This window comes from Paralichthys olivaceus, chromosome 20, assembly GCF_024713975.1.
Source record: "Paralichthys olivaceus isolate ysfri-2021 chromosome 20, ASM2471397v2, whole genome shotgun sequence".
NCBI classification, from domain to species: domain Eukaryota; kingdom Metazoa; phylum Chordata; class Actinopteri; order Pleuronectiformes; family Paralichthyidae; genus Paralichthys; species Paralichthys olivaceus.
In genome coordinates this window covers 8933083-8952222 of record NC_091112.1, presented here as the reverse complement: position 1 = coordinate 8952222, position 19140 = coordinate 8933083, and the positions used below count along the sequence as shown (strand labels likewise).

The following is a 19140-nucleotide window of genomic DNA, read 5'->3' as shown; positions in this document are numbered from 1 at the left end:
ATTTTAAAGAAACTCAACATCTTTGATAAACTGTCAATGGTGTTAACCATTAATCGAAATCAGAAGCTGTTACCCTCTACATAAAAAAGGGGATGTTTGACTCTGAGAGCTCCATCTTTCACTTCTCTCATTTCCCCGTTTCTCCTCACACCTGTCTGTTGTTCACCTTCTCTCGCCCCAGCTCTGAGTGCAACCTTGAGGAAAAGCGTTTGAAAGGCCTGTCCATGTAATATCTGCCTCGTACCAGAGTGCAGGCAAAGCAGTGCATGTACCCACACCTTGTTTGTCTACGGCTTATATTAATACGCCGGTGCCTGTAGAGATAACGGGGGCATTTCCTATTATGAGCCAGCCTGGGAGAAGGGAAGAGGGAGGTACTCTTTAATTATAAGCAGGGAAGGCTACATTTGTGTGTGAGTGTTTGTGCATGACTGCCTCTGGTCAAGATTAATGCTACTGGTTATGTTTTTCACAGAAAGTAAAAACATAATAAAGGAAAAAACATACACTCATACTGTTTGTCCACCTAGCAAAGGAGACAAGACTCTTATTTACGCTGGAGGCAGTTCCGGTTCTAACACAAGTATGCAACATGTGATGCTTTGACTCGTTGGCTATCGCAATTTTCTCCCCAAAAGATCAGCTTAAATCTTTATCACCCCTGCCATCGCTGGGGGATTCAAAATATAGAAAGAGTAGTGGAGAGGAGACTGAAGGGAGATGTGAATAAGTGAGAAATGGTCACAAAAGGTCAAAGGAGGAGGATTGGAATACACGTCAAGATGAGGAGGAGGGACAGGTGAAGAAAAAAAAGTAGAGTCGGGAGAGAAGCAGAGGAAAAATAAGGCGGCGGGAATTGGAAGGAGAGAAATGGAACAAACTGACAAATAGGGAGAGTGACAGACTCAGACAGATGGAGAGAAAAGGTGTAAAACGGTGTCAGCCAGTTCAGGGTCCTTGGTGATGTATGGCAGCCAATCCTGTAGTCGAGCCATCCGTCATCTGACAGAGACCAAATCCTCAACCCTATTCATTTTATATGAAATAAACACATGTTCTCTAAGTGCATGCATGACAAATACTAAATTTATCTGCACACAGACGTCAAAGAGCTTAACAACAATCATCTCTCTGTGTTTTATCTTTTCATCGTCTTTCCAATAAGCTTCATTCAGCTGCGGCTACAAACGCAAACAGATGATGCTCAACACCCGACCCCATGAACACATGATGACCGAACTGCAGCGCTGACAGAACACTGGCTTACTGTTTTATTTCTCACACAACTTTAAAAATTAAAAAAGCACAAAATGAAATAATCAGTTCAGGCAAACAGATGTTACACAAAGAAACGAGATATAGTTCTCACACCGACAAAACACGAGCAGAACACAGTTAAGGCTTGTGATGTGCATGCAGACCTTTGTGTGTGTGTGCGTCTAATCTATATATATACAATTTGTGTCTGTGTGCGCCCACGCTGCAGCGTTTTAGTCAACAGTTTGAGATGAGGATCATCCCCTTGGGCGACATTGTAGCGTTCCACCCCTGCAGTGTGTGTGTGTGTGTGTGTGTGTGTGTGTGTGTGTGTGTGTGTGTGTGTGTGTGTGTGCCTTAGTGCATGTGTGCAGCTTCAGCAAAATCTCACACCAAGGACAGTTTATACAAACCCTGCTCGCCAACCACAGCTACTGTTCGATACCTCACCTCTCCTCCCCACAGCTCTTAATAATCATTTGGTCACAGTTTACCTCAGAGTGTTACATGATGTAAATACTTTGTTTATCAAAGGTATAACCACACTTCCCACAAACCCTTCTGCTTCTGCTTCAGAGAGGATGTTTCAACTTGTTCCCTTCCAGGCTTTGGCGTCACTCCATTTGACTTGAAGTGCAAGAGGCAGCAGACAGGGCCCTCGATAGCAGCGAATAAACATTCACATGAGGGAAACTAACGTGAACCTGGAATTAACCCTGGACTTTAAATCAGGGGGAAAAATATTTTTTGCAAAACCTAGAGGCACAGAAAGCAGAACCTGAGATGTTTACACCAATGTGAGAAAGATTTCGAGGCATGCAGTTTTTTGGGAGGGGTTGTAAATACACTGAGAAGTACCAAGGCAAACCTAGCTGTGTCTGTATCTCCAACAGAAATCAAAAACTTGTACTCGTGACAGTAACTGGTTATCTGGACTAATCTGGACATTCTGAAAACACATGCTCCTGTTGTGTTTCTAAAATGTGCCTCAGGAAAAATGACTTCCATTGAAAAGAGTTGGCGACAGAAATCTTAGAGACAGATCTATAAATCTTATCAGATAAAATGGCAACAACCTGCATAGCTGGAGAACAAACCTGGGTTCTCACAAGCTTTACAGGTGGAGGTAGGTAGATTTAGTTTCCTTTGGGTAGAACCAGGCAGCACCGTTTTTACAAACTAGTCCTTCAAGCATCAAAGTTAATTCTTTACTTTAGAAAGAAAGAAAGAACAAAAAAGTATAAGTACATATGCAGCTGAAGTCTGCATCATTCGACTGAAAGCTCCAGATAGAGCTTTAATCTCTCCATACATTACACAGCAATGACACCAGAATGCAAATCATTTGAGATTCCTCCACCCAGTGTGTACTTTCCAACACCAGGGGATGAATACAGAGCGACTTGAGTTTCCCAAAATTCTTGAGCGGGGGGACTCTGATTCCCATTAGAGCTGTCCCGAGGTGATCTCAACTAATCGCATCCACACCCCCTCTTCCTCTGTATCGAGCTCGGTCTCGCAGCAGCACAGAGGTGAGGTGGGTTCAGAGCTGTAGCAGAGAGCACACAACACAAACACAGCAGCAGAACAGGTGAATACAAACTGTAACACATTGTTGTTCTTGACAAAAATTGCTTAGGGCTGCACTGACTTGATAAAAGTGTGAGGGTGGGACTGTGTGTTTTTTTATTTGGTATGTGTTAGGGTGTGTTTACTACTTATACATTGATTAAACTGCAAAGTGTGTGTGTGTGTGTGTGTGTGTGTGTGTCAGCATGAACAGGCAGGATTCCAACAACTGTACTTCAGGACTAACAAGTATGGCTTTTGTTGCAGTATCTCAGAAATGCACACGCACACACACACACACACACACACAAACAACCCCATGTGACATAAGGTATTCCTAATAAGAGCAGCTGCTACTTCTCTCAAAGGTGTTGCCACTTGCTAGAGGTGACGCATGTACCTAACATTATATTAACAGACACACACAAAAGGTGAAAGAAACAATATTGTTAGGCAAAAACTCTTTTCTTCCACAAAATAAGAAACTCCACATTTAGCCTAAGACGTGTCATGGTGCAATGATCCGAGCCATCATTGATTAACTAGGGCAACGTTTACGTTTTTACTCAGCAGAACATCGGGTGGTTTCCCCACTGAGGCGTGGTGAAGAAGCCGTTATAAAACGTGTGCCTGTCATCTGTCTTGAATTTGCATATCTGAGGCGAACGCAGCTCTAAACCTGTTGAAGATGCAGAGACTCTGTCGAGTGCAGCCTTTGAAGATAGTGTGCTCGTGTCCCTTCAGAAGAAGAAGAAGCGCTGCGGCTGTTCTAACAACTCTCACAAATGTGATTTCAAAAAGCGTAACAAGTGCCCTTCAAGCTGCACAGAACAAATGAAAAATCAATTCTGCAAGAGTCAGTCGTGTTGAGGAGACAGAGGGGAGCAGCAGTGATAACCCGACTGAAGCACGAGAATCGCTCTCTCATTTTTTATTCTGCTTATCTGTCATACTCTCCATCGCATGACTTTTTTCTTGCTCAATCCCCGACTTCACTTGATTGAAACTGTTTCTTTGTTTCATTTGATCTGAATCATTTAATCTGAACAAGCAGAGGAGCCAAGTCACTTCGAATTCAACTGGAGTGAACAAATGCAAGTAAGTGCAAGTTAAATAGAAGGATACTGGAAGAGTGTACATGTCCACCAAGGCCAATGCTCATGCAATATGCAACTTCACCCATAGATGTGATGAAATCCTACACAGTGAACCTTTAAGTTCACATGAAATCCCCTCCCGCAAACACAAGGGAGAATAATTACATTTAGCACATTTTGTATCGCCATCACCAATTCAGTATTTTCTATTTTCACAACAGAATCCAAACCAGACCCTGACATTCAACAAACATTCAGAGCTCTGGTAGTCACAGCAACACACTCTTCCTCCAGACTGGATCATCCGTCTAATTACCTGAGGTGTGTGTGTCTCAGATAGACGTGGGTGTCAAACAGGGCCGGGTAATTGCAAAAACCTGGGGTGCAGAGCCTCACACTCCACTGTTTGCCTACCAATGATGGGGATGGGGTCCTCGCTTGTTGAAGCTTAAGTGAGTGTGAAATGTTTGTCGTCTCCTAAACGACGTCCTGACAGCCTATGATGAAACTCTACTTTCACAGCAACCACACAGAGCGCGATTATACTGCGTCCTTACAGCAGCAGGACCTTCAGGCCCAGTACAGCAGCATCACTGTGTTCTCGCTCAGCCTATCACACACATTAAGACCTGGTTTACTGAGTCAAATCACAGGCAGATGTTCGGCCTCCTAAACAGGGAACAGCTAAGGTCACGATGAAAATGACTTTCCACGAAGTCATTTTACCACAAGGTCAAAATACAATGAGAGTTACAGCGGCCTGCGGAGGATAAATTGTTCTGTTCCTAAGTTGTTTCCTGAAAGCGATCGGCCCTTTTTAGCTCTGCAGAGGAATTTTTAGGATGAGGCTGACCTACGAGTTCAACGTGTAACATTTATAAACCAATATCAACATCAGAGACAGAGACAGAGACAGAGATTCTTATCATACCCCCTGAATAAGTCAGTGGCAGGCGTACTGGACCTTCGTCGTCATGGTAACGACAGAAGGAGTGTTTGGTTAGTTTTTGGCATAAATCTACTTTCTGTTCTTTGAATTTGGGGAAACATGAAGGAGAGGATTCTCATGTTAACTCGGTTGTTTTGCTCCTCACGCTCCGGTCACACTTGCAACAGCTGCAAGTAAACCCAACCTTGTCTCTATCCAAATACCAGCATTCGCAGCATGATATGAATAACCTGGAGTTCAAACTGTCACAAAACATGTGCCGTGTTGCTGTCCCCTGACACTCACCTCCGCACGGTCAGTCGCTCAAAGACTGACATGGATTCAGACATCCAGCTCTGGCCCTTGACTTTTATGATGACAAAGGGCCGAGCATTTTAAACCAGTTTATTTAACAGTACTGCAGCCATTTGCTTTCTCTGCTGGATTTAAACAGTGAATGTGTTGTATCAGCCATGTGATGTTTGAATTTGAGTCATGGTCACGACTATTACCAGCTTCACCAGCAAGGGAGGGGTGGGTGTGTGTGTGTGTGTGTGTGCGTGCGTGCGTGCGTGCGTGCGTGCGTGCGTGCGTGCGTGCGTGCGTGTTATTTGCCATGCTGCCATTAAAAGATGTCAGGGAAATACCAATTTGATTCAATGTTTAACACACAACACAAGGAAGCAAATTGTATTTGCCGAAGTGGATGTCAACTTTGTGTGAGAGCTGCAGGAGATGTACTGCCAACAGCTCCTATTGAGCGAGAGGCTTTCTATCGCTGGCATTTTGCTCTATGTGCCTGTGTGAGTGTATATGTGTGAGAGTGTGTGTGTGTGTTTGAGTGTGTAGAGATAGAAAGAGACAGACAGACAGAGAGAGAATTGCAGGGGGAAAAAAGAGAGAACTCGAGTAGAACTGACAGACTGTGAAAAAGGGTGTTTATTTTTTTGGCAGGTCAGCAGAGAGGAAATTCTTATTTACAATTAAAGAGAGAGATGTGCAGAGAATCTTGTCTGTGTGTGTGTGTGTGTGTGTGTGTGTGTGTGTGTGTGTGTGTGTGTGACAGACATCATATATGCACATACAGCATGTGTGTTTATTCATGCGTGCACAACTTTGAGCTGGGCTGTATAGAGGGACAAGAACACTGACCAGGCCGTGTACTTGTCAGTGTCAATGAGGACTATTTGTGCACGTCTGAGGATGTCCAGGGGGGGGGGGGTTCAGTGGCATCTACACATGATCATCCATTTACAGTGCACAGAGTGACGTGTGTGTGTGTGTGTGTGTGTGTGTGTGTGTGTGTGTGTGTGTGTGTGTGTGTGTGTGTGTGTGACTTAAAACTGTACCATGCTTGTCACCACAGGGCAAGAACTTGATTTGCATCTCAAAAACAAGTGCAGCTACATCTCACAGTTACGAAATACCATATAGTTTCCCACTAATGTTCTGCCAAGCCTTAAATGAACTAAGCAAACAGAGCAGAATGCAAAGTCATATCTGATTTCCTGGAGGGATGCGTACGCACTGTAAACAAGGAGGAATAGAGAACAAGAAATAGAGAAAGAATAAACTCAAAATATGATGGGAAAATGTAGGTTTGTAGTGGTGGAGACCTGAAGGTAACACCAAGGTCACACAGTTATCTTTTATATCCAGTAAAACACAAGGAGGGTCTACTGCAGCAGACGGAATGATGGGGAAATAAGCAGGAGACTATCAAGCTTTAAATGAGGAATATGCAGGATTATCATGTGCAGATGCATTCAAACGAGAACATCTTCTTTGCAATCCAATGCATCTGCAGCAGCAACCACAGGGGAAAACATGATATGAGGTTTCTTTTCTTTTTTTTGCAAAGGCAACAAGTCTCTTCTCAGGCTCTGCTGTCACCGCTGCAGGTTTCACTGCGACCGCTGAGGCTGCCGCAGTCAGTGAACTTTCCTTTCACACAGACACACACACACACGCTGATGAAGACAAAACCACAAGACAACACAACTTTTAAACAGTCATGTTGGGATCTGTGGGGGACTCACCAGTCAGACAGGGGGGGAGACACGGAGGAGGACCCGTCCACAATCCAGCATTCAGCGGCTGCTGGAGGAGAAAGTGCTCCGGGTCTGTTCACCGGGTCTTTATCTTTCCTCCTCCCGGTGTTGCCCTGAAGAGAAGCGGCTCATGTGTTCGTCTGCGGCGGCTACAAGGGGCGAGGAGTCCCGCTGCTCCTTCTCCGGTGGTGGTGGTGAGGAGACACCGAGATGTTCAGTTCACTCTGCTCCGCTCAGAGCTCCGCCAGTCTGCAGGAGGAGGAGGAGGAGGAGGAGGAGGGCCGGCAGAGGCTCATGGGAAGTGTAGTCCGCAGCTTCAATGACAATACTGCATATACTGCAGCTTTACTGTGGATGAGTCCTCTGCAGTCACTAGAACTCTGGTTTATTTCTCCACATTCACAGATATATAATCAATCAATCTTTATTTGTAAAGCACCTCTCGAGCCAAAAAGAAAGTCAAAATGCTGTGCAATAGGATTAAAAAGCTATAAAAGAAATACAAATCAAATCAAATTATAAAATGAATGAAAGAAAAAACAATGAGCAAAAGATAAAATAAATTAATAAAAGTAAAAGCAATAAATTAAAGAAAATTGCAATAAGTAAAATACATACGTCAATAAATATGTGGGGGGAAAAATCAATAAAAGGGAATGAAACACTATAAAGAACCTGTCAAACTGGATATTGTATTTGATAGCTACACATTAAATTTCATTACGACATAAAGTAGCTTATAGACAAGAAAAGAGAAGTGGCGAGGCCACATCTCTTTACTGGGAAGTGAAACATAATGAACAAATGAAATAATCTGAATACCGGTAGTTTCTTTGCTTGTGTGAAGGTTAATTCACGTTTATTAAAGGTGTCCTGCTCTCTGACGCATCTGCAGGAAGATTTTCATTTCATTTGATCTAAAACGATGAACAAAATCTAATAATATTCATAACCAACATAAAAACGATATATAGCTCATAAGAGTATACAGTATAAAATAATGCTGTCAAACCTTTTTATATTAATAATATTCAAAACCAAAACAACATAAAAACGAGTTTATGAGCTCCAGGATTTATGATCTTCACCCTCACGACTCCTGCATGTTCCTGGTGATCAGTTTGGATAGCGGCTGGTGTAATGAAAACAGCACCAGTGCAGTGCTACTTCCTGGTTGGCTGCGTATTCATCCAGAGTGGGGAACACCTTCTCTCCCATCTCATTCTATTCTCCACTTTCACACCTACAGTGGAGATGGTGTTTAAACCCCTAAACTAACAGTTGTGGTGTATTGGACCATGTTGTAAGAGAAGTAGCATAGACTAAGAGCACTAGTAGTTTGAAAAAGACATGTTGAACAGCCTAAATCTGTTATTTCATGATGAAAATAATCTATATTTCATAACTTGTTGTCATGCTCAGGCCTTGATAGATGAAACCCTGCAGCAAGACAATACAGTTTTTTCTCTGAGGTCAACTGTCCCCTTGAGCATTCATTGTTTCTGAGTGCCCTCTCACCCACTTTCTTATTACTGAACATGTTGTACGACTACACTTGTGTACAAGTGTGTGTGTGTGAGTTTGTGTGTGTGTGTGTTGTAAGGTGGATGGATGTGGGGTGTGTATAGGAAATGCTTCTGCCTCTCAGTAGCCATGTGTGTCTAAATTTAGAGCCCCGAGCCGCCACTGTCTAACTGTCACAGGCTGGGGTCGGATTGTCGGCCGTTCAGGAAAGAGAGTTGCAGCTTGTTGAAGTCAGGATAAATTGTGCAAGCTGGGGCGTGCATGACACTTTTTGTTCGTCAAACTTAAAAACAGTGAGGCTATAAATACACAGCGAAACTGCACAGGAACGAAAGGAAGTGCAAATATAGAAGTTCACAGAATGTGTACATGAACTGGTTTGTGTGTAATGTTTCCTCTTTCTTCTCTGGAGATGTTTCCTCTCTTGAAACTTAATTATCAGTTTACTGAGATCAAAACAAACTAATTTACTTCACAGTGAGAATAAATGGCCGAGGCATGAATCCACACCCACTTGGTCTCAGTTTCCACTCCATCCACATCCACAGAAAATCCAATTTGACAAGCTTCCCTATGCAAGACTTGCAAAATGCCCATTTTGATTTGAGGCTTGGAAGCTCCTCTCTTGAAGGCAGACACTTATTCATTTCACAGAAACAATTCAAGCCATGATTGAATTTGACTCAAGTGCTAACTCAGTCAAAACTTCAAATGCATTTCCTTTACAGACCTGTTTTATTTATTAAAAACCCTGACAGGCTTCTGACCTTAGAGTGCAGGATGTCGCAACGGCCGGGGACCATTTCGTCTATTTGATTATGAGATGTGTCGGTTAGATTGTCTATTTGGAGAGCAGCACCTCCTTTATTGACTTAGTGCTTGACAGACCCCACCATCCTAATTCTGTTCTGTGACACTGCTTGTCAGATGATCACAGGAAGGTGCCACAGTCACTTTATCTCAGTTTCATAAATGAACCTTGTCTCTATGAAGAGTTTGCTGCTGTGTACACACCAGTAACTGTATTTAAAAATAACCTAGAGGAAGGTAATGACACTTGTGGTGATTTAGATTTATTGTTGTGTGTTTGCATAGACAATGACATTACAGTAGAGAGCAAGAACCTGATTGTACAACAGTGACGACTGCAGAAAACCGAAAAGTAAAATCTCGTCACCTTGTGTTGGAAATATATTTACACACAAGACTCACCACATATATTTCATCCATCATCTTTACAGCTTTTCCTTTGTGGGTCACAGAGCTGGAGCCAATCAGCTGGCATTGGGTGAGAGGCGGGTTACACCCTGGACAGGTCCCCAGCAGAACACTGGGAGACACAAAGAAGCTGGGATTCAAACTGGGAACGTCACAACATCACAGCTAATACATTTAATACCTCACCTGACAAACACAAGATGCAACACAAGTGTTATTGTATGAACGTGGAATAGATAATTGGAAGTAAGATAAAGAAAAGTATTGAGTATATAAAAAGTGGGTTTTTTGATTTAAATACAATTGGAGATTGTTGGTTTTGTTTTTCTGAATAAATAAATATAACATTATTAAAATTAATTAGGCACAAACGCATTAATATTAATATAACCAAACTTATTGTTATGTTAAATAATCAAATAAACCCCATTCATTACTTATCTGTACCTGTTTACCTGTTTGTTCTTCTTCCTTCACTCGATTGCCTGACTTACTCGATCCTCTGGCGCCCCCTCGTGGCCTCTTATGAACAACACCCATCTCCGTGGAGGTCAGAGGTCAGTGCAGTAAAGATGGCGGCCCCCGGTAAAGCCTCCGTGCTGCTGAAAGCTGTGAAGACAATAACGGTCCGGTTCTGTCCGTTCGAGTCCAATGTCCGGTCCACGCGGTAAGAAACGTGCGGGTGAGGGGACGGGTCGTGCGGCGGCGCCATCTTGTCTCGGCTGGAGTGTGGATAAGAGCAGATTGACAGAGAACACTGTTCTCAGATCAGTGTTTCAGACACAGGCAGGTTTCCTCTCAGCAGGTCTGGAGGTCACTGGTACTCACAGTGAAGTGATCATCAACAAGTTAGATGAAGCTGAAGTGACGCTGGTGACATCTGTGTTTGTGTTTACTTTGTGAGGTCACATGTGTTGTTATGTTCTTTATGTTTATATCTTCTCTGGACCTGGTTGTTAAAGCGAATTCCTTATCTATCTATCTATCTATCTATCTATCTATCTATCTATCTATCTATCTATCCGTCTGTCTATCTATCTATCTATCTATCTATCTATCTAGCTAGCTATCCGTCTGTCTATCTATCTATCTATCCATCTATCTATCTATCTATCTATCTATCTAGCTAGCTATCCGTCTGTCTATCTATCTATCTATCTATCTATCTATCTATCTATCTAGCTAGCTATCCGTCTGTCTATCTATCTATCTATCCATCTATCTATCTATCTATCTATCTATCTATCTATCTGTCTGTCTGTCTGTCTGTCTGTCTGTCCTTCTGTCCGTCTGTCCGTCCATATATCTGATATATATATATATATATCTGTACTGCGTCTACTCTATATCTATCTGTCTACGCCTGTTATGCAGGCATGTAGTATTTCAGTGTCACTGCAGTGGAACTTATTTGAACTACTTTCAACAATCTCTGATAGTTTTACTCAAAGAAATATGTTCAAACTTAGATATTGATTGTTAAACCTTCATTTGTAAGTGTAACCACTAACCACATATGTGATTTAGATGTATAGATTATAGTTTATTGAGTACAACCAGATTAATTAACGATCCTGTCAGTGGACTCTCAGAAATCAGACAAGGAGAATAAGAATGTAACAGATTTAAACCTTTAAAATGTGTTCGAATTAATGGACATACTTAATCAAACAGGGAGGTAGCTCATTTAGTTTTTTAATATATATAAAATATAAAATGTGTTAGGTGATGTACTGTTGGATGTAAACATGAATATTCAGTTCATATAAGATGCTGATGGTCACTGAGGTCCAGGCAGTCAGTGTGTAACAAAGATCCTCTCTCTTATGGCTCTGGGATTGAAGATGCTGTGTCTTTTTATAGTTACATTTAAAAGTATCAGAAAATGGAATTACTCAAAGTAAAAGTACCTCAAAATGATACTGAAGTGCAGTATATAAAAGACATTGTACTAGTAACTTTACTTTTGCCCCTCAGGGAGTTTCTGGCTGCGGTGGGCTCAGAGAAGGCCCGGTCGACCAACATGAACTGTGAGGTGATATCCATGGTGAAACACGACAGGTCTGAACCAGTGGTGGACATTACTTATGGTAAGTATTATCTGACCACGTTAAACTGTGGAGGAAAATATATTTCCAAGTTAGACTGTAGCTCATACACTTTGATTTCACGACTCATGCATTTACTAGAACGTTTTTCACATGAGCAGATCTTTGAAGGAATTGAGGAAAACACATGAGAAAAAAAACTGAAACTGACACAAGCAGAATAACAAAAATCGATGTCATGCATCTGACGTGTTTGAATACATTCTTTTTAATGAATTTACAAAATGATTTATTAAGAAGAAAATATGTGGTTTGTTTTTACATACATTTCAAATTGCAAGTGAAGCTTACAGATCCCTGTAATGATTGTTACTTGTTTTTTCTTTGAGACATGTCTTTGCTGAAAGACAACATGTAAAAGTAAACAAAGCTTATGACATACTACAAATGAACCATCACTTTCCCACACACGTCATGAATCAAGCGCTCACCAGAAGCAGAAATATCCGCCACAGGTCAGCCGAGTATTGCACGGAGGAAACAGTGTGTGACTTGACTTGAGCTCAGGGTGAACTGAAGTACTTCTTATACACAGATGTGTCACTGTGGCTGTGTGAGTCATCTCACTTTGTCTTTCCCCACCACAGCAGATGGAGAGAGGCTGGTGATGAAGGGGGCACAGTTGACCAGCAGCGAGATGCTGGATGCGTTTCAGTCGCGCTGCATCGCCAAGGACCCGCAGGGAAAAGCTGCAGCGAAGAAGTGATGATCTGGGTTTTCAATTCATCTGTATTTATCTGTGTACATTTCCAATTAATATTCATTTATAATAAACTTATCTTGATTTAAATGGGAGGTTTCTGGCGCGAATTGACCTTTGATTCACTGAAGCTGGTTAGAAATTACTTTTCTGTATCTTCTTGATCCAAATTTCTCAACAGTCAACATGAACTTTGTCACACAGACTAAAAATACCAGAAGTTCAGCACAACCGTGATAAGGGGAAATGGTTTGGACGCTTCTGTGTGTTGGAGAGAGATCAATTGAAATACATACAGATCAGTGCAGGGTCGTGAGGGTTTTCTTGCATAATACGTCATTTCCCTGATTTAAAAAAAAGGCTGTTCCAGCATTTTAGGGAACATTAAGCAAGCTCCAACCTTCGGCCCAGTGAGCTGACGTGGCATTTGGCAGAGTTTTAGATGCAGCTTCTCTGAAAAGAAAGAAGAACACCTTTCACTCTGTCACAGAAAACTGAAGTCCTGTCCCACTCGCTCAGGAACATGCATAGTTTTCACTTTCATCAGTTTTTAGCTGTTTACATGATCATAGTTGGGTTGGTAATTCACATTCTAAACTTAATAAGTAGTATCTTACTCTATACAGGCAAGTATAACTGATAACACCTAACAATAATGTATTGTTTTATAAGTAAATAGTATATTAATATTTTAAATATAAAGACAACTGATTTTGGATTTTAAGGTTGTGAAAAATCCCTGTAGCCGATATTTGTCCCTTTATATTTTCATATAATCTGTGATTAAATGCAAATAGATATATAGTGGAATCTATAATATTAGTTTTAATAAAATGATTAATAAATTCAATAAAGTCTTCAAATGATAATGTTTGCAGAAGATATAAAGATGTTGATTTGTATTTCTTTTAGCACATGAACAGAGCCAATTGATAAAACAATCAATCTAAGGGATCTTGTACAATCTATTTGAAAAATAAAAGGATTACTTTGTGGTTCAGGGGAAATGGTAGAAAACAGATGATTACAGATGCTGCCTTTCCACCGTGTGACGTATCAGGCTGTGATTGGCCGCTGCTGTGGGGCTCAGTGTCGGGCTGCTCCTTTAAAACAGCCTCTGAGCCTGTTCCCACACTGGAGCAGGGTTGAATCCGGAGTCACACCACTGGCTGCAGTCTGAGGAGAACACACCGACAAGTGACTGCAAACATGGTTGAGAGTTTTGTTGGGACGTGGAAGATGATTTCCAGCGAGAACTTTGATGATTACATGAAAGCAATCGGTAGGAGAGAGTCACAGATATTATTAACTTTGGAAATATTGATTTTAAATTGTTGGATTTGCAAAATGTGCAAATGCTGCAAGTGTATCACACAGAATTATTATTAATATTTGTTCTTCTCTGCAGGTGTGGGGTTTGCAACCAGGCAGGTGGGGAACAGGACCAAACCTAATCTGATAGTGACCGTGGACGATCAGGGGACAGTTTGCATGAAGTCTCAGAGCACCTTCAAGACCACCGAGATCAGGTTCAAGCTCAACGAGCCCTTTGACGAGACCACGGCCGACGACAGGAAGACCAGGGTCAGTGATGGAGGACAGAAACCTGAGGCGTGCGGTCACTGAGTGTTTTCTGTCTCTGTGCGTGTAGAAGGTGAGAGTTTGTCTCATGATGTTTTCCGCCCCGCAGACCGTGGTGACTCTGGAAAACGGCAAACTAGTGCAGAAACAGAGCTGGGATGGAAAAGAGACGAATATCGAGAGGGAGATCTCAGATGGGAAATTGATAGCGGTAAGAAAAGGATCAGTTCTTCATTGGATTTTTCACATGAAATCAGGAAACTCAGTGAAAGCTCAGCAAAAACTTTTAAATGAGTTCAGTTAGTTCATGCCGGAGTCTGTAATCAGCCAATAATCACAACCACATCCGATCAATTAATAATACTTGACAGTTTACCACTCATTCATATTTTAACAATGAAAAATAATGCATTTGTTTTCAATAATCTTTTATTTTTTCATAAAATTTCACACATTATAATTAACGTGATGCAAAAAAAAGTACACATTATCCTGAATATATTATTAACACACTGTGAAATTATTGCAAAAAATGATGATGAAAAAGGACACTATCACATTTTGTTATTGACACAATGAAAATAATAATTTGTTCACAACCATTTACTCCTAATGTGTATGTTTTAAAGCCCAGATATGGGTAGCATGTGTCTTTAAATAAAAGTGAGTATACATGAAGGAATGATGAATTAGAATGTCATTTTAATACAGTAGCTCCTAAAGAAACAAGAGGAAACAGTTGATTCTAAATTTACAGTTTAAGTAAGTGCAGTTTTATCATAAGAGATTAAAAAAAGAACCAAAGACACTCCTATAGGATTAAAGTAAGATTAACTGTACACTTATTTTTCTTTGCATAATAACTGCAGCCTCAATTCTTCCCTAAATCCAAAGTGCATGCAGCAATTCATCTCCACCTCTTTTAACAGAAATGCATTATGGGCGACGTTATCGCGGTGAGGACGTACGTGAAGGAAGCGTGATGGTGGTCCCCCGGCCCTCAGCCCGCTCCGTCGGATGCTACTGCTGGATGACAGGCTCAGTTCAATGAGCAAACTACCGAGCTAAAAGTGACGGCGTGTTTTCTGCCCCTCTAACTTTCTCTCTTTTCACTATGTTGCCAAGAAAAAAGAAAAAAAAAAATCACATTTCTGTGCTTCTGTTCTCCAACATGACACATTTGGGCTCATTTTGAATTGTTGTGGTGATTTGAATAAAAAACCTATGGGAATTTTTTTTTGTGTGTGGTTGAAATTCTTCAGAATCAATGTCAGAGCGTTCCTGCAGCTCATTAGGTCACACTGAGGAATGTGCAGAGAAAGAACATGCCCTAATGGGAACATACCACCAAATCTGACGAGCTGTTTTCCTGACTTTAATGGTTTATACCCAGGCTCCTAATTACTCCACATGTAATCACATTTCCAACAGCCTTCCTTTTATTTTTACTCTTCCAGAAGACAAAAAGAGTCCGAACATACCCCCCCCCCCCCCACTCAAAGGTCAAGAAGCAAACAGTGGTGATGGATGATGAGCGCTGGCAGGAGCTCTCGGAGGAATGTGAACTCTTATTTAGAAGCGAACAGCATCATGCAGAGTTCAGCGAGGAAATGTAATCCCTCTTCCTTTCTAGGGAGGTCGAGCATTTCCCATTGCACATGTATTGGCAGCTGGATGTACAGTACATGAGGAATCTAAAAGCATTATGGGTCTCCGTAGACGCCTTTGGCTGCCGCTCAAGTGTGTGTGTGTGTGTGTTTGTGTGTGTGTTTCTGGGGAGGGGATTGTTCCAGAGGCGACTTCTACTTTCCCATGACAGGAAAAAGGCTACGATCGCACTGATTGGACGTAATGGCCACAGCAGCTGAAACAGGTGGTGACTGTGGGCTGCTGGTCCCCTCTGCGTGGACAATGGTACCGGCAACAGTGGAGGACACACAGTGTTTGAACCTTTGGGGAGATGCCAAAGTGGATGAGAACATCACTCTGGATTGTTTGAAAAGGTCATGGAAGCTGTGTTAGTTTATCACTGGCTGTGTTTTTACGTTTCAATTCTTTGGAGCCATTTATATTGTTGATAACAGAAACAGTACACTGACCTCTGCACCAGCCTGAAACACTTACAGGAGGAACGGTTTCCTCTATATACTTAGCATTTAACCTTTTCCCATTCGTTACAAAAGATAAAACGTGGTCTTTGGAGAACTGAGTGAAGCAGTGGACGAAAGGTTCACCAGGTTCACTGTGTCAGTTGGTTTGATGATTGTTTATCTCCCATTAAAGTACATATCAATTGGATTTTATAACTTGGGAAATCTTCTGTTTCGTTCCCCATGTGTCAAATTCAAACACCTTTATTATTTTGGGTTATATCGTTCTCATGAGGTGCATTTTCCAACATGAGATATCGTCCATTCATTTATTATCTTATCCTTTAAGAGTCGCAAGGGGAGCTGGAGCCAATCCCAGCTGACATTGTGCGAGTCCCTGCCGTGAGACAGAGACAAGAAATCATCCACGCTCACATTCGATCGGCTTTTTTTTTTTTCCAGTGAACCTAAGCTGTCTTTGGACTGTGGGAGGAAGATCTCCCTGTATCTCCCACGCAGATACGGGGAGAACAGCAGAGACCAAGGACGGTCTTTATGTTCCAACCCTTCCTGCTATGAATCCTAGAAATTGTGTTTCATGACAATATAAACTGACAGATATAAGAATACCTGGGCCCAGGCAGAGTTTCATTATAGGAGTGCTGCTTCGTTTCTGTGTCTTGATAAGTGGGGAACAATATGCAGATACAATAAAAATGCAGTCATGTCACCAACTGTCCAAAAAAAGTAACTTTGGTTTTATCCTTGTTGGACGTAATAAGATAATAACGTGGTAAAAGATATTAAAAGACAATAAAACCGAGCTTTGATGAGACTAAACGCTGCTGCAGTCATGTGTGTGGTCTGACAAAGGAAAAGAAATCTTGATCGAATTCATCTGATAAATCTTTGTAGTGATTTTCTAGTCTCGACGACCACAGTTTACACTCACACTCGCACACACACTCATATTGTGCGTCTATGTGCAGCCCTTTCTTTATCACACACTGGCCACACAGCCGTCAGGGGTAATTTGAGGTTCAGTATCTTGCACGCAGAACGTGGGAGACTGGGATTGACCCACTGACCTTCTGGTTAGCGTCCGACCCGCTCTACCACTTGAGCCACAGCCGCCCTGATGAGCCCTTGCTCTGTCTCTCAGCACACTGGTTCTGTGTATTCACTCTGCACATTATAAAAGTGCTTTGAAAACATGGAGATTTTCTCACAGCCAGAAAGAAAAGATCACATCTGCTCCGGATTGACTTACAGGTGCAGTGCTTGCGATCCACAGGCATCACCGTCACTTTGTTTGGAGAACTGCGGGGGAACGAGGCCGATCGCCACCTCCCCGTTTTATCTCAGACATCTTGATTTGATGGTCCGCGGTGTTTCTTAATGATGTGAAATTTATCTTGGAAGCAGGAGATCTAAAACAAAATACGAGTCACATGCTGGAACTGCCTGTCAATGATGGTTTTGAAATGAGCTGCAGCTTCACTCTGTGAATTGGTAGGAGCTGCACACTATCAAACACATCACAGCGCAGAGGTTCCCTCCGAGCATGTGAAATAATATTTTCCAGCCGTGGGCCCGGCAGGATACAAAGGGAGGTATTCCCCTGCAGAGGAGAGGTCCTGATCTTCCTCCGCTGCCCACAGTCAACAGAGGTGAAGCTTACATCAGCAGAGAGAGAGCAAACCAGGAAACGGTTGGTGAGGAGGAAGGTAGTGAGAGGCCTGCTGAGAGTTCACCGGCCGAGAGGAGCAGGGTAAACTGGAATTCAATGTTTTCGTCCTCAGGTTGAGGTACGTTTTAAAATGTCATGTAAGGTGAATTAATAATATGACTCATGGTGTGAGCACACAGTGTCATCCACTGATTTCCCCTCTGTCTTGTGCGCTGCTGTTTGCATGTATTCGAGTGTATGTGTGTGTCTGTGTTCTCATGGCTGATAGACAAAGGTATCTTGTTGACCCTGGTGGATGTTTTGTGTCGAGGAACGATTATCTCAGACTGAAGAATGAACTCGCATCCTTTGCATAACATCTGGAAAGCTCCACTTGAGCTGTGGTGTTGACTCCCTTCCTCTGCTTGTCCTCCGGTCGTCGTCATCCTACAGCTGTCAAACAAAAACCGCTTTCATGTTTGAGTGGATCAGCACGGCTGAAGATACGCTGATGTATGAGCCATAAATTCTCACGCAACGCAGGATGTATCTAATTTTACTTTTATTTATCGTGTGCTGCCAAAATGTATTAAAAGGTTGCTCCAGGAAGAAAATCTGAGAAATCGTATTTGTTATAAACTTGTTTTATTGCTTGAGGGAGAACTGCAAGAACTTCACTTTATGCTACTGAATGGAGAACTTGAATGATGTGTGAGAGTGAGCTGTCTGAACTGCATTTCAGTCTTATCTGCAAAACAGAGAATTGAAGTCCAAAGTTCAAACAAACGCGGGGGATTTATTTGAAGGTTCAGTGTGTAGAATTTTGTGATATCTAGTGTTGAAATTTCACGTTGCAGCTGAACACCCCTCACCTCACCCTCTGCTTCCAAGAAGTAATCTACTATTTACATGTTTCCTGTCATTTTTCTGCCCTGTTCTTGAACCATGTGGAATGACTTTGTGCTTGTTCTTAATCATTTAAATTTCAAATGATTTTTAATCCAAAATCGAAATGTTTTCTTAAACCATAATCTGTTTTCAGACATTAGCTCCGTCCAGAAAATTGTATCCACCTCGGTTGTGTATTAGCAACATTAACAACATGTTCACTCACATTTTCCTGCTTCATTCATGGGCTCGCTCGGAGATTTTAGAGACATTTTACAAGTTGGCAAGTGGGAAAAGTTCTGGAGAAGCTCCAAAGCAACTGACTCTATATATCAATGATGACACAAAAACTTTGGCTTTACAACAACCTCATCACAGTTTTCTCTTTGTGTTTTGCAGTTGCATCTGAATGAACTTGGCTTCAGGGAGGTAAATAAGCACAAACAGAATGAGTAGACTT

The 19140-nt window shown here is 41.9% G+C and overlaps 3 protein-coding genes across 4 annotated transcripts in view; 2 read left to right on the top strand and 1 right to left on the bottom strand.

Moving 5' to 3' along the window:
• pag1 (phosphoprotein membrane anchor with glycosphingolipid microdomains 1) overlaps positions 1 to 7148 on the bottom strand; it is a 46036-nt gene extending 38888 nt beyond the window's left edge. For both annotated transcript variants that reach the window (XM_020090942.2, XM_020090941.2), the window contains exon 1: positions 6891 to 7148. The gene's annotated coding sequence lies outside the window, so the exon portion shown is untranslated. The remainder of the gene's footprint in view (positions 1 to 6890) is intronic.
• A 3004-nt stretch (positions 7149 to 10152) lies between these two features.
• On the top strand, positions 10153 to 12542 carry mrpl53 (mitochondrial ribosomal protein L53). Its single transcript, XM_020090544.2, has 3 exons — positions 10153 to 10311; positions 11622 to 11734; positions 12340 to 12542. Exons 1-3 carry the CDS (start codon positions 10217 to 10219, stop codon positions 12456 to 12458), a joined length of 327 nt encoding a protein of 108 aa, XP_019946103.1. The 5' UTR covers positions 10153 to 10216; the 3' UTR covers positions 12459 to 12542.
• A 1-nt stretch (position 12543) lies between these two features.
• Positions 12544 to 15268, top strand: fabp4a (fatty acid binding protein 4a). Its single transcript, XM_020090317.2, has 4 exons — positions 12544 to 13734; positions 13861 to 14036; positions 14143 to 14244; positions 14963 to 15268. Exons 1-4 carry the CDS (start codon positions 13662 to 13664, stop codon positions 15014 to 15016), a joined length of 405 nt encoding a protein of 134 aa, XP_019945876.1. The 5' UTR covers positions 12544 to 13661; the 3' UTR covers positions 15017 to 15268.
• Positions 15269 to 19140: the final 3872 nt, after the last annotated feature.